Genomic DNA, 15404 nt, shown 5'->3' with positions numbered 1-15404 from the left:
TCTCGCATTTGAATTGTTTACAATCCCAGAGTTAACTGTGACATTCTGCTCTTGAGTTATAGAGGTATAATACAGTCTCAGAGACGGAGTCCATACTGGGGAGCCGTGGGGTTTTCCTCCTACCAGTGTTAAAGTGGCGAGGGTCCATAATCTAGGTTTTCCCACTTGTCAACGCAGTTTGAATACATTGTTTGCTACAGTTGAAAATACATTCCACATGTGTGGCAACCTGGGCTAAAGCTTTAAGAGTGGGATAACTCTAACGCTCGTGCAACCAGTGAGCTACCATGGTGGCTCCACATTCCAAGTTGCAGGTTTGGGCTAAGGTTTCCTCAGTTTTGTCTGCTACTGTTGGGCTGCTGTCAAGTTGTCATGGGTGTCTGTGTCCACTATTGCTTCCACCCCTCTGATCGCAGCAGTGGCATCTGCTCAGTCATTCCACCTCGCTTCAGCCGTGGGGTGAACAGGATGGGGATCAACATGGCCCACAGCCAAAGTATGCAAATATCTTCCTAAAGAAGGTGGCCCCTAATTTCTGCAGTAAGAGCACAGAAGGAGCATGCTTTCCAAGAGGGAAAACCACCAGGTGCAGCTAGAAGAACAGCGCAGGGGTCAGACAGTATGGGTAGAGGAGCAAATGGCTAAGCAGAGGGCTGTGAGTTTTAGCTGTCTGGGCAGTACCATGGCAATTGACCATAATGATTTGGCCATCAATGGCGTAGACAGTGGTGTCGCACCCAAACCAGACACTGCTGCAAAGAATTGCTGAACCATCAGTAAACTAGGCCCCTCCTGTGGGGTTGTGAAAGGAGGGATTTATAGGCAGATCTGAGTGATCATTGCTAGCTACAGGAATGGGAAAGGCAAGGTGTGTGAGAATACAGTGGTTAGGGCCTGAAGGTTGTGCTCCATCAATGACAGGGATACCTAGAACCCAGTATTGAGTGGCAATTAATTGAGTTCATCCTTCAGGGAAAGGAGGGTTGTGAAGCACGTAATGAAGAATAGGATGTAAACCCTGAAATGTAAGGGAATGATCCCCAAGGAGTTTGTCCGCATCAGAAAAGGTAGCAAGTAAAGCACACTCCTCTTCACAATATGAGGCTTGTGCACCTTTCCACCCCTTGCTACCAAAATGGATAGGTTTAGGGGTAGGGTCCTTGGTACTTCTTTCCTGGAACAGACACCACCAGGCACCATTTCCACTCTACTGGACCCTGTCAAATCTCCCAGTAAGGATGAGGAGTGTTAAGTATTGATACTGCTGAATGCTTTTTAGGAGAAAGGCTACGGCCTGTTGATGACTTGTGTTCCAGTCCCAGGTGAAATACTTTTGCGGCAAGGAATACAGAGGATGGACTTGCTGACTACAGCCAGGGACATGGGCATGCCGCAATTTATAAAGTGCCTAAAATATGTGGAGGTTTTGTTTGGAGGAGGAAGTAGGTAAAGATAAAACAGATTGCAAGATTATTTCAGGAATACCTTTTGTACTGGCACACAAGGAGACTTATACATTCTGGGCAGGACTGTGGCATTTGCAGGGAGGAATAGAAAGATGCCAATGTTCTTAGTTCTGAAACTAAGAGGGTCCTATGTTGTGCAACAGATTCATGTGTAGGTCTGCCCGGGAGGATGTGGTTGATATACTGGTGATGAGAGATCAGGAGAGGAAGAATTTTCAGCTAAGGCTAAGAGACCATGAGTAAGGATGTGACTATTGTGATAAACGTGAAGTAAATGAGTAAAGGTGTACTGAATGCTATTCCATGTAAAAGTAAAGTGACCTTGGTCATTTGAGTGGACAGGGCACTGGAAAAACGTATCTTTAACATCCAAAACTTGCCATCCATAGGTAAGCAACAGGGCATGTGGTGTTGAGTACTTCAACAGCTATTAGGACTGTTGCTTGAAGCAGAGAGGAGGCAGAATGTATGCTACAGTAGTCAACAGTCAGAAGCCAAGACCCATTTGTTGGTTTTGCCCGCCGTCCAGATGGGGCTGCTAAATGGGGCGTGGGTGTGAATGACTACTTCCTGTTCTTCCAGCCCTGCGAGAAGGGAGGTAGGTGATGAAGTTTGGGGCTCATGGTTTTACAGGGTGCTACTGTAAATTAACAACGTGAGTCACGGGAGGTAGGAGAGGTACTTACTGGAACTAGCGGGTGGTTTGGTACAGAAGTACTGAGATACTCTACCTTGCCTTGAGCATTGTGGAAGGCTTCTGAGTGGGTTCGTATCTAAGATGTTAGAATCCCTCAAAACTGCAGATCCTTAGGCCCATATACTGATTAGGAAAGTCATACTTGGCTGTGACTATAAAAGGAGCTATGAGCAGTCCTGTGAACCCACAGGCTACTGCAGTATGAGGGAAGTGGCCCCCTTCAGTGTGTGATCTATTGATGACAGAAATTTAAGCACCTGTATCAATGAGGCAGTGCAAACACAATTTATTGATGATGGTGACATCTAGCACTACATTGGAAGTCCATACAAGCTGCACCCTCCGCAGCACCTCAGAGGGGCTGGTGGCTTCTGGCCATCCCCCTGTGGTGCTAACTGGACCTCTAAAAAGTTTGGGTAATGCAACGCTGGGGTTTCCAGGCTCCAGCTCATGGAATGGCAGGCAGGAGAGGCAGTTGAGCCTTCACCTCCAATGGGATAATGGCACAATGTTGGCAAGAGCCAGTGACACTGATGCTGGGACTCTGTGTGTTGCCTGTTTTGGAATGCCCAGGGCCAAACAGGCTTTCCATGTTTCAAAGTGCCCTTCTTTGGTCAGGGCCCTTCTGCAGAGGCATAAGGGGTTTTTTAACTTATGGGGGCACAACGGGGTTTGATGGTAACTATAGCTGCATCTGTAGAGAGGCGGGAAGATGAAAGAACAGGCACAGCAGAAACTTCCTTTTGGATTAGATGGGATATAAGGAAGAAATTCTTTATAGTAAGGGTGGTGAAACTCTGGAATGGGTTGCCCAGAGAGGTAGTGGAGACCTCATCCCTGGAAACATTCAAGGTCAGGTTGGACTGGGCTCTGAGCAACCTGATCAAATTAAAGGTGTCCCTGCTCATTGCAGGGGGGTTGGACCTCGAAAGGTCCCTTCCAACCCAAAACATTCTATGATTCTATGATTTGCAAGGACCATGTGGGGCTGGGTGCTGCACCTGTAAGGCCAGCGCCTGTTGGCATCAAATGTCTTACGAGTGGACCCTTTTTGACTAGTAGGCACTGCTGCATCTCAGTAGGATGGTGATAGGTCTTCATCTGCCACAGTGCCTACATTTAAAGCTTGATTGATAACCAACCTAGCTATGCTCAACTCTGTATCTGTGGGACTGGCCAGGGAATAGCCAGGGTCCTCAGTCATACCTGGGCACATCTCTCTGAACATAAGCTGTTGATGCCCAAAAGAACAGAGCCTGTATTTTCTGGTGGAATTTGTAGTCAGGTTCCAGACCCTAAAGTGAGAGTCTGAGCTTCTGATTCTGAAATTTGGATGGTATCCACCCCTCGTATTTGCAGGCCAGGCTAAGTGGTCCAAAGTAACAGATCTGCAATAGCGCTTCCTTAATTTGGCTGGGTGTATGTTTGTGAAAGGATGTTCAGAGATATTTGCAATGCTAACGTTGCTCAGTTTCAGTAATTGATGAGATTTGTAAGTCTCATTGGGCTTCAAGAGTCTAATGTATCATTGTTTGAATCCAAATTGAATCAAATATTTCCTTCCCAGTCGTCTTGGTCAATATATAAAGCTTTATGTATTTCTGTTGCAGAAACGCCCTTTTCTGTAGCTTCCAGCTGCCGGGCAAGTTTTTTTCAGGCCACCAGGGGGACCACAAGGCACTCTAATTTCTCCCCACAAGCCTGCATGCTTTTATCACAGGCAGTAGTGAGAGTCTTGTCTTCAAACGCAGGCCAAGTATTCTGTTGGGCTTGAACTAATTCTTTTTGTAGGGAGACAGCTCAGGCTTTGGTTGCAGTCAAATGGTGCTCAGTGTTTCTGAGACAGTGAGCAAAAGAGGAATAGCCAGATTAACTCTCCCTTCATGTTTTTGTCTTTCTGAATTTCTCTAATTAAAGGAGCTAGGGAAAAGGCAACAGGTACCATTCTCTGTCAGAGAATCTGGTGTCTATGGGCAGGGCAAAACAACTAATCAGGGCGTCCACTACAAGGCTGGGGCAGGTAATGATGGTGCGTACCATATCCCACTTCTGACACCACAGGTGGCCCAGCCAAGTTACAGGTTCAGGATATGGTAACAGACACCAGACCAATCACTTTAGGGATAAACAGTTTATCTGAGAATAATGGTGCAGTAACAAGTACAAATCAGTAGTATCATTATCTGGGTCAAGATGGCAGTAAATCCACTAATTCAGTAATACTGGGCTAAACTTAACATCAGGGCACACAATGACCTACATAACCATAGTTATCAGTCAGCTGACAAGAAGCCGGGCATGGCTTCTTCGGATGAGCGACTTGGACAAGGCGCTGGGCACAGGGGGTCCAGAATTCCCTGACCAAAGTGTCCTTTTTTGTAGCTGAGTTGTAGAAGTGCACTTTGGACTCATTAACCAGTCATCACATCCCACCTCTGCCCTTTCTGCATGCCACTTTTCCTTTGTGTGAATAGTGCTCAAATGCTATGGTACGCGATTGCCAAATAGAGCTATAGCCATACGGAGAAGTGTCATATAAGGCACTACCAGCCCCACACAATCCTGTTGTTGCTCTGAGTTTCTAAATGAGGCACATGAAGATTTTTGTAATGACATTTCTGCATTCTTTGGAGAGGACGAGTTAAGACAGAGGTGGGGAAAGGAGAGAATAGGTGATTTGCTAGCATGACAGAGATGGTACATTCCCAATTTAATTTGCAAATCCATGCATTTCAAGAATTGAAGCCTTTAGTGTCAAGATGATAATTGATTGAGCCTGCTTTTCACTTCAGTGTTACTATTTTATTTTGCTTGGATAAACTTACTGAAGTGTGATGACTAGAAATGTAAAATACTTAAAACACTATTAAAATATGACATTTGGATAATTGTTTGTTACTAGATCATTTTTATGATAGAATTTGAATATAGTGGGATTGATTTCATACCTACAGGAGAAAAAAGTACTCAATTCATCTGTTGTTTAACTGGTTGGCATGTGTTTCTTCCCTCCCTCTATCCCCTCAGATAAAGAGTTTCAGCTGTGCATTTCAAAAGTAGGTCAAAATGCTCATGATGATGAGTTAACTTTGAGGAGGAGGACAGTGTATTATTGACTTGGAGAAAATGCAGACTGGCTCTTTTATAACTCTTGTCTCTTTCACCATGTCAGTTTGCAAAAGAAAAAAGTTTTTACTTCATTTGTCTGCACCCACTTTAAGGTTCTGTCATACTTCCTTTCTTTGTTAGCAGTTTTTCCTTTTGGACTGGTCCCTAAAGCAAGGGAAGGACAGATCACTTGGAAAGGGAAAGTATGAAACAACTGTAACGGTTACTAAAAAAAAAAAAACCTCTTTATGCCTAGTATTCCTACATTTATTTTATTTCAGTGACTAAGTATTAGCAAGGTGTTTTGAAAGATAATTTTCTTCTGCTGAAAGACAGCCATATAAAGTTCCCTTTCTGTGAAAAGCTGAACTCTTTTCTAACTTGAAAAACATACATTCCTTTTTTTTGATCTTTGTAGGGGATGACAAGTCTTCCAGATTATGTCACATTTAAGTCTTTCCCTGGAATGCCACTTCAACATATCTTCAGTGCAGCTGGTGATGATTTGCTTAATCTTCTGCAAGGCTTATTCACGTTTAATCCTTGCACTAGGGTTACGGCTACTCAGGTATAGTACACTTGTATTGTGTCCTAATGTTCATTAACCTACTGTTAATATCAGATAAATGTACTTTGAAGCCAGTAAGCCAAGTTTGAAATGAAATGTCATAGCTCTGCCTGTGAAATACTAGAAACATACTTCCAGTGTTTTATAGAGAGAACTCTGAAAGACATAAATAAGGCTGACTGATCATTTCCATTCCCAATGCAGAGCAAAGGTAAACAACTAAAAGGTGTATCAGTCATGGCCTTCAGACAGTCATTATATTTGACATTCAAAATTCAGACACTTAAGTCTTAACTGGCATATCTTATTCCTTGGGTCTGAAAGGTTTTCATCCTTACTTCATCCAGGCTCTTCTTCAACTTCATTTAAACTTTTTAGATTATTTTTAACATGAAATTCAGTGGTGATTTAAACCAGCATTCTGATCTGAACATCCTTTTCCATTATACTTGGGTGAAACTGATCTCGATTTCACTACTCCTTTATGGGGATAGATGAAGGACTTTCAATGAAAATCTCAGTGTTCTAGTTCAGAATACTGATTTCTGCTATGAGGAAGAAGCAGCAGTTGGCAGTTTCAAAACTGTATTTCTGTCACCTTACACTGTTAGGGAAGCATGCAAGAAACAGAGCTGTCCCCTTAAGGCCAGGACTCCCTCATTGCTTGTTAGACAAGGCAGATCCCTATCCATGGGATTAGTGCATGTGTTACATACCTCTTTACTAGAAGACTTTTTCAGAGTACACTCAGGTTGGTTTTGTCTCCATCTTCAAGAACATTCAATATAAGTTTCCAAACAATTAGTTCTGCTACGCTTGGGACACCTCTGTACTAGTTCATATGTATGAAGTCATTTTACAGGTCATATTGTAGGATGGTGACTTGAATATTGAATATATATGATTTTTCTAGTCTAGCATTTTTATTGACAATGCCACAGGTTAAGGCAGGAAACAACTTGCGCTTACTGTATTGGCTTGGTTTATAGCTGGCATTGAATACTATGTAACTGACATTAGCCACGTATCTTAAAAGCTAGCAGAACAGCTGGTGTCCAGGTCCTGGACCTGATCAAGGCTTTATATACATTGTTTTAATCTTTCTTTATTCCCACTTTCTTCTTTATCCGCTTGTCTCATCTGTCTATTCAGAATGTAAGCTCTTCAGAGCTAGAAACTTGCTGTTTGTACGAGACCTCCTGCAGTGTTGTCTAGCGTTTTGTTAGGATGTCTGAGCACTATTTAAAAATATCCATACACCGTTATCTCTTGTCTTACAAATCAAAGTGTTGTGGGTAGTCATTCAGAACAGAAAATCTTGATTTGCCCCAAGGCCACCTGTGTCAAAGTAGTTTTGAAGTCCCAATTGCAAGTGCCTTATTTCATTATAACCTCTTTATAGATGGTGTTCTGACACTTTATACTAATTAGTTGGTTATTTTTCTTCCCTTATCATTAAGGCATTGAAACAGAAGTATTTTAGTAACCGACCAGGACCAACTCCAGGAAATCAGCTGCCGAGACCAAACTGTCCTGCAGAAGCTGTAAAGGAGCAACAAAATGCACTTTTAAATTTAAAAAGGAAAAGAACAGAAGGAATAGACCAAGGTAACCTGTTAATGTTTCACCTGTTGTAAAATAGGGGCTACATGCTCAGAGAGAATGTGATACTTCCAGTGTTTCAGAACAAAAACTCTCTGAATGGACTACATCCCTGGGCACCACCACTAGCTGAAGCCCTTTAATGATTTATGTTTTAGGATAAATGCTTTAGGGCAAGAAAGACTTAGTTCTGTGATCTAACAGAACTGGTACAAAAAAGGCTCTCTTATGACCCTTAGGAATCTATTTGTTGGAAGAAATACCTAATTCTGTAAATTTCTGTAATGGAGTGTGCTACTACCCAGTAAATTACAGGCTATTACAATGCCCTTTTTTATTTTTCTGAGACCTCTTACTGAGCTGTGAATAACTTTACATCACTTAAAACAAAAAAGGGGTGAGAAGGAGAAAGATAGCATGTTATTCTTTCAAGTGACAGACTGGAGAATATTAATCAGCTTCAGAAAAGAGATTTCTGCTCTCTATCTCTTAGACTAAGCAAATTAACTGTTAAGATCGCTCTGCGTAAGGAACATCAAGCATGTTTCTGTGGCCCTTTTAAAAGGCAAGCTTATTTCCTAACATTTACTTCTACTTGGAGCCTCCAGTCTTCCCCAAACAGTGGCATGTACTTCATATCTTCATGGCAAGGAAAGCTCTGAGGACTCAAGACCTGTATCTGACACTAAATTACTCAGACCTTCTAGTAGAGAGGCAAATACTGGATCTTGGAGTTGGTTGTCTTAACAGCTGGAATATACAAGATAGCAGCTGTCAGGTTAGCATCAGCTTTTTTTTATATCCAGTATGAGACTCTGTTTTGATGCAAGAGTGATATCTTTTGGGAATGGATGTGCTTCCGTGAAAGTGCATTTCGTCTTGAATTCAGAGACACAGCTGTTTATCGAACATATATAAAACTACACATACTCCTTTTCTGGGTTAAATAAAGGTGGCCCATCCACCTTGGCAAAGACTGGTCGTTAACGTCTTTTGGCAGGAAATGTAGATGATGTGTCATGATTCCAAACTCATAACATCCCTACATACTATCACACCCTAACTTACGCCCTTTTGCCCAAGCTTTTATCACCCTAGGCACTCTCCAGTGGAGTCCAACTCCTGCCTTAGATAGAAGAAATCAGTTTATTTACAGTCAATCAAATAGTACAGTTACAATCTATTTATTCATTATGATCTTAAACAGTCTGCGCTTGACTCACAAACATGCACAATATCTACAGAGAGGTAGGTACCTCATACACCTCTGGAAACACAGCCAACCTGTCAGTCCGGGTGGAAGGATGATACCATTCCAGTCCTTCAATCTTTGAATTGTTAAACTCATACGAATTTAAATTTAATATCTCTTCCACCAATTTGTTGTGGTCTTTGATGTTTTTAGTGACCAATGAATCACAGAAGTCCAAAGGACGTGTTTATGTGGTCACCAATATGAATGTAACCCGCATCGGACGGCTCATTTTGCCAAATTAATGTGAGGGTGTGCTAAAGCCAGACAGCAGCACCCTCCAAGGCTGCCAGACTGGGCCCAACTACTACCTGCGCTACAGGCTCTGGGCAACAATACAATCTTGGTGACGGAAATCTTTCACCTTTTTACATACTATTGAATGATCAGTGAAGCCCATTGATAGGGCGGGAGGAACTATGACCTCTGCCCCAGTGTTCAAGGAGTTCTCTTAGTTACCCCAGAAGGGTATCCAGTGGGATCACGAGGAGGTGTGACCTGCAGCTATGCTTGGTTAGTAGTTATGATCCTGTCTTAAGAGAGTCATAGTTACTCCCACCCATTATTAGAGTTTAACTTAGTTTTTGGCACTTAGACTTGTTTCATAGTCTGTGTCAAAAAATGCATTAGTTCACTAGCTTAAGATTCTAATCTCAAAGAAAAATTTAATCAGTTTACTGTTTGCATGCTCTTTGCTGACCCCGGTACTGTTGGTCAGCTGACACGTGGGAACTTGTCAGGTTACTGTAGCTTAGGTAATTAATTCAGCTCCTTTTGCAAGGGCCTGTGTGAGGGTCTGTGATTAGTGTTTAGGAGTACATGCCCTAAAATATGCTTGTTAACTAAAGGACAGGAAAGAGGAAGAAATGCTTTCTTGAGTTCTGTAACTTAACCATTTGAAGTCTTGCATTTGACAACGAGCAGAGCTTCCAGAGCTGTATCCAGCTCTGTATCCAGAACACTTCATTGTTTTAATGTCTTTCCGAAAGTCATCATCTTCAGCAAGAGGAAATCAGACTTGAGTGTTAAATTCCAGGAGTTTTAAGATTGGCTGTAACCAAGGCATTTAGGAAGTCAGCATTACTTTTTGAGACAGATATCTGAGTATCAGTATAAGAAGCAGTATCACTTCCACTAAGCAGAAATGGAAACATAATGGATTTTCTGATGTGGATTTTCCATTATGCTCTGTTACTGCCTTAGCTGGACGCTCAGAACCAGAGGGTCTCAAAGGTAGATCCTCTAGTGCCAATGAAAGTTAAAGGAGAGAGACACAATGCTAGAGCTAACAGATCTGCTACCCTGGATTTCATCTGACATCCTTGCATGGCATTATCATCTAAAGTTAAAATCTGAATATTGGTTTGGAAGAACAATCCTACAGCCTTCGTTTAAATAAAATTTGAAGCACAGAGTGTTTTTATTGGTATTGAGGGTAGAAATGTGTAATTTCAAAGAAAAATAAGTTGCATCCCCTGAAATCCCTAGGCCGGCCTGTGCTTGCAGCTGAGGTAGCGCTCTGGAACTTAGCAGAACGGACTGAGTGATTACTGATGGGTAGCCTCTTTTAAAGTGTTGGCACCAGGGGCTGTCTGCCAGGAGAAAGAATTTACGCCATCCCCATAAGTGCCACTTTTCCACCAGAACAATTCTCTGTGGCCTGTGGGGCATGTTCACCAAACTTCACTGTGCAGCAGCTGTACTTCTCAAAAAACAGCCTCTGTGTTGTCAGGGGAAAACTATTGCTAGATGGATGACTGCCTGTGAAAAGTATGAAGTGTGCATCATGTCTAGCTATTGCTACCACTTATTGCTGGTCAGTGAGGTATGTGGAGGCAACTGGTGCTATGATGACATCATTGTCCATCTTCTCCACTCTGGCAAACACTTAATCAAAAGCAGCACTCCTTCCCCAGGACACCAATTTCTAGTCCTATTAATCTGCATTTCCTTGGAGCCATAGGTTCACAAAACAGGGTATAAAAGATACAGCACTAAACTTTTTCCTCAGTTAACACAGTATAAGGAATCTATCTAATTTCAGAACTATCATACACTGATTTGGGGAGAAAAAAATACCATTCTATTCATATCAAAGGTTAAGAATTCATATTGTTTGGGCATTCATTTAAAATTCACAGGTGTGATTCAATGTCTCTTTTAGAGAAGACCTCTGCCTATAGGGCAGGCAAAACCAGTTGGATCCTTTGATAGTAAGCTTCACATCCATCCCAGAAGGCAGCTATGGTTTATTCTGTCTGCATTATAAATAAGTAGTATATGAAGAAATGAGAGGACAAGATCTGGAATAGAATCAGAAAAGTATTGCTGCCCTCATCATCTCTACAGCTGATGTTAAACAAGGTCGTGATTAAAGAATGAGGCAGAGATTAAGAGGGCTATTACTTCCTGCAGACAGCTTATTGCTGGGTAGTGACAGCACATAAGAATTATCATTAAGAGTATATGTGTGGTGGGGTGGGGTTAAGCCTTAGAATAGCTTGCCTTTCTTAGATTTAAAAGTAGAATTAACTGGCTAGTTTTTTATACCAACAAAGAGAAATACTTACATGTATCCCAAATGCAATTAACACTTAATTACAGAATTTGGGACTCATTGGGAGGTTCAAATGAGCTTTGATTCTAGCACCCTTTCATAGATTCAGCAGAAAAAGTAATTGTGTACTGCTCCTGCAGCAAAAGCGTCTCAGAGTAGGTATGTCTCAAGAACAGTACCAAATGAATACTAAAACCTTGAGGAGGGGCTGAACCCCTTTACTTTGGTAACACTGTCATTTACACTTTTCAGGATTACCAAAAAAATTGATTTTTTGATTGCTGTGGATGGTGGATGAAAATGAATGAAAATGGCCCGAGTCCCAACCATTGAAAAAACGCTGTAATAGTCACTGGATGATTATTTTATAGTATTTTCATATGTAAAATGTGAATTTAATATTTCCTTACTGAAACAGAGTAAACCTGATTAACCCTACTTTTTTTTTTTTTAATAAAAATGTTTTTGAGCAAAACAAGACAATTCCTTTCTCTGGTTTGCTGTCTCGTTACTTTGACTTGTGCTTTGAGGTAGTAACTGTCAAAACTGCTTTGCTGGCTACAGATGTACACAGATTTTGCTGAACCTTTATGCTGAATTGCATGCTATCCTGTACAGATGCACACCCTAAGGAGGAAAAGTACAAATAACACGCTTCTCTCCTGGGGCTTAGATGTACATACGATTTTCTGCCAACGCTGTAATAAATGTTGGAAAAAATGTATCATTATAAGGGAAGGGCAGGATGCTTTTTTGTTCCAGTTAATATGCCAGTGTATTAACAAATGAGTTTGCATGTGCTCTCTCAGCAGTCATGCATTAAGGCTTTACAAGGACACATTCGCTACATTGAAAACAGTATGATGCACAGATTGAATGTGAAGTGTTGGGGTCTTTTTGCAGACTCCAGTCTTCCAGGAGAAATTATCTGAGAGCGTATAAATACTGTTCCCTTCACAGCCTCAAGATTGCAATAGGAGATGGAGGGAGACCCAGCTGGGAAAACTAATACAGCCCTCCTGTCAACCTGTGGCTGTTAAACAATTCGTAGTGCAGATACTGGGCTCAGCTCTGTTGCCTGATTTCCAGCATGGCTGTGTTGCAGAGTGGCTGCTGAGTAACCAAACTTCTGCAGTGGAGAGGAACAAGCCAGTAGGTGCTGTTGATGCAGCTTAACCACATGCCCACCTCTGTTGTGCAGTGAATCTCAGGGATACCTGGTGAGCCACTGTCATTTTCCCACCTGTGAACCACTTTCAGCATTGTTTTCTCATCTATGTGGCGAGTGTATTAGTAGACGACTTTGAGGCTTGCAGAGGAGGAGCAACCATCTTCTTGCTCCTGTGTTCCTTCTTTTTACTCCTACCTTGAGCCAATGTGAAGTATGCTGGCTTTGTAAGGGAGAACAGTTGCTAGTCTCCCAGTACCCTACCGTGTTCCGTATTGGTTGGCGGCAGCAGAAAATTAAATTTCCTATGAAGATCTAATTGACAGTGTAGAGAAGACGTTTATCAAATGACATTAGTTCCAGCAGTTTTTACTGTCTCTGTAACCAAACGTTATCATCATGAATGCAGGCTGGGGAATTAAGAGACCTGCAGTCCTACTTCCCACAGGAACATGTACAAAAATACATTAATCTGAGTAGGGAAGAGAGAGTTACGAGTACTGTAAACTTTTTTGCATTGGACCTATCTAGGGCAGCATTCTGACTGGACTTCAAAGCCCAGAAACCTTCAGCCCCTGTTTTAACAGATACTGCATTTTTCAGTAAGTGTCCTAACTATTGTTGTAACAAATAGAGTTTGCACAGCAGTGACAATTGTAAGTATTCTGTCAGCTCTGCTTTGAGAGTAGCACCATTATTGCCATCTTGTCAAATGCTGCGTGTGCCTAGGCAATACCGTTACCTGAAGGAAATGTTTTTCCAGTAGAAAACTGAAGGAGTGTAGATTTAGACCGGATATAAGGAAGAAATTCTTCACTATCAGGGTGATGAGGCACTGTAATAGGTTACCCAGAGAAACTATGGATGCCCCCTCCTTGGAAGTGTTCAAGGCCAGGTTGGACGGGGCTTTGAGCAACCTGGTCTAGTGGAAGGTGCCCCTGCCCATGGCAGGGGGGGTGGAATGAGATGATGTCTAAGGTCCCTTCCAACCCAAACTGTTCTGTGATTCTAAGTAGCAATCCTCTAAGCTCCCGTTGGCAAAAGTAGAGTAGGTACTGAGTTAGATGGGCAGTCAGTGTTTGAATGTATAGAGAATAGTTACTGTGCTCTGTAAAAGTGGGGTTGAAGAGAGGGGCTGTTTTGTGACCAAGACTACTGTCTTGTATGCTTCGAGTCATATGTTTAACCACAGCAGATGCTCAGAAATAACAATGCTTCTATATAATGTAAGTCCAGGATCTGTTCCCTTCCAGCTCCCACCCTGCAATTCATTTGTCATGTTGTGCACTGCATGTATGGTTGGGACCTGTTCTATACTGTGAGGATACACAGTAAGTCTTGTTTTCAGCTGAGTTCATGAATGAAGCCACCTGCATCAGGGACTAAAATTGCCTTGCTCTTAATGGTGGCATGTGCATAGATAAAAGTGTATGTACATCACAGCATAAGATAAGATTAGAAAAAGCATCAGTGCAATGTTTTTTCATAATCTCAGGCTTTTGGGTAGTTTGATTTAACTTCTGTGACTTTGGTCAGAACTCTGGAAGGAATATTTTGGACTCCTGGTGAATGTAATTTAATATGCAGTCATATGCAATTAGTCGTCTACATACTGTTTAATTTGTGACTTACCTTGTAAGCTTTATATCATGCGAATCACGCTTTGGCTTTGACAATCTGTCTTTTATCACACCAATTCATTGAGTATACAGCTGCTGCAATCTACTTGGCTTTTGTTCAGAACCATAACAATCAAGGATGGGTTGCCTTGAGCCTGCAACGTGCATGCGTGCTTGTGCAAAGGCCTAAGTTGTGGAATGTAATCTGAATGCTGTCTCTCTTGGGTTGAGATGTTTCTGCCCTTACCACCTTTTTATCATGCATTACTGCTGTTTCATCCAGAAAGGTTAGTACTCTTGCAAACTTGATGGCTCTTACCTTGAGACCTAATGGAATTTGAGTAACTTGTATGCATTGTACTGATATCATTTATATAATTCAATTAAAATCTTGTTTTCTTCCTTCCACTTTGTTGCCACAATAAATGTAGCAAAACTCATTGTATGAGCACACAATACAGAAGAGGAAGGTGCACTCTGTTTTAAACAAAAGCGATTTAATTTTCTCACAGATACCAGGATTACTTATGGTGGCATGGAGAACAAGGACTGCTAGCTATCACATCCTCATCTTGTCTCCCTGGTCCTTGATTGGTACCAATGCTGCACGATCCACTGCAGCACTGCCAGTTCTTTGCTTTTACCTGTATTCATTCTTGGCTTTTGTGACTGCTCTTGTTCTCTTGACTTATTGCATGTACACTGCTCGCTTAACTCCTACTCAGCCATTTCTCCCAGTGCACAAATGCTTACGCTCCATGTGTTACGTGATTCCAGTACAGAGCAGGTTTCACCTGTGACCTTTTAATACTCATTTGCTTCTCCAAGTGAAGGGAGGGGTTGATACAGAAAAGGCTATAGTTAGGCCTGCTTTTCTTTGAATCCCTCTGTTCCCCCTTGCATTTCATACTCAACTATGTCAACTTCATCTCTGAGGTAAGGTATTCTCTCCACAGGGCTGTAGCAAAATCACAGGATAAAACAGGGATAGGTTGGGATGTAGTTTGTCAGGTTGAGACAGAGAAAATTCTTGAAGAGCTAAACCGAGTGCTTTGAACACTTTTGGCAGGTTGTGTTTTGACATACACCATGCTGATACCCAGTGGTGTGAAAGGCTGGGGAAAAGACAAGCATGGCTGCAAGTCTCTTTTTGGCTCCAAAACACAGCACTGCCTAGGAGTATCTTTTGTTTATTCTAATCTTCCTGAAGACCTGCTGGGAATTAGATTTGTTCCTCCTATAGCCCACCACACTACCAGGAAAGCCACAGAAGCAGCTCTGTTCTCACCAGCTTGAGAACTCCTCTTGGCCAAACTTTTTTCATCGTATAATGCCAATTTCTCATTTTCAAGCTTCCCCAAGTAGAG

At 42.0% G+C, this 15404-nt stretch overlaps 1 protein-coding gene across 8 annotated transcripts in view; it reads left to right on the top strand.

Moving 5' to 3' along the window:
- CDK7 (cyclin dependent kinase 7) overlaps positions 1-13366 on the top strand; it is a 29265-nt gene extending 15899 nt beyond the window's left edge. For 5 of the 8 annotated variants that reach the window (XM_035892788.1, XM_035892785.1, XM_035892789.1 and 2 more), the window contains 2 exons: positions 5690-5839; positions 7300-10192. In XM_035892788.1, coding sequence (XP_035748681.1) covers positions 5690-5839; positions 7300-7476 — 327 coding nt within the window. In that variant the 3' untranslated portion in view covers positions 7477-10192. Of the gene's footprint in view, positions 1-5689; positions 5840-7299; positions 10193-11502; positions 11739-12210 lie in introns of those variants that run through there. The other 3 variants (XM_035892784.1, XM_035892783.1, XM_035892786.1) reach the window with 3 other exon arrangements.
- Positions 13367-15404: the final 2038 nt, after the last annotated feature.

Source organism: Egretta garzetta, unplaced genomic scaffold (genome assembly GCF_000687185.1).
Source record: "Egretta garzetta isolate BGI_Z169 unplaced genomic scaffold, ASM68718v1 scaffold424, whole genome shotgun sequence".
Classification (NCBI taxonomy): domain Eukaryota; kingdom Metazoa; phylum Chordata; class Aves; order Pelecaniformes; family Ardeidae; genus Egretta; species Egretta garzetta.
Note: the sequence above shows the minus strand (reverse complement) of the source record. Positions and strands in the feature narration are given on the sequence as shown.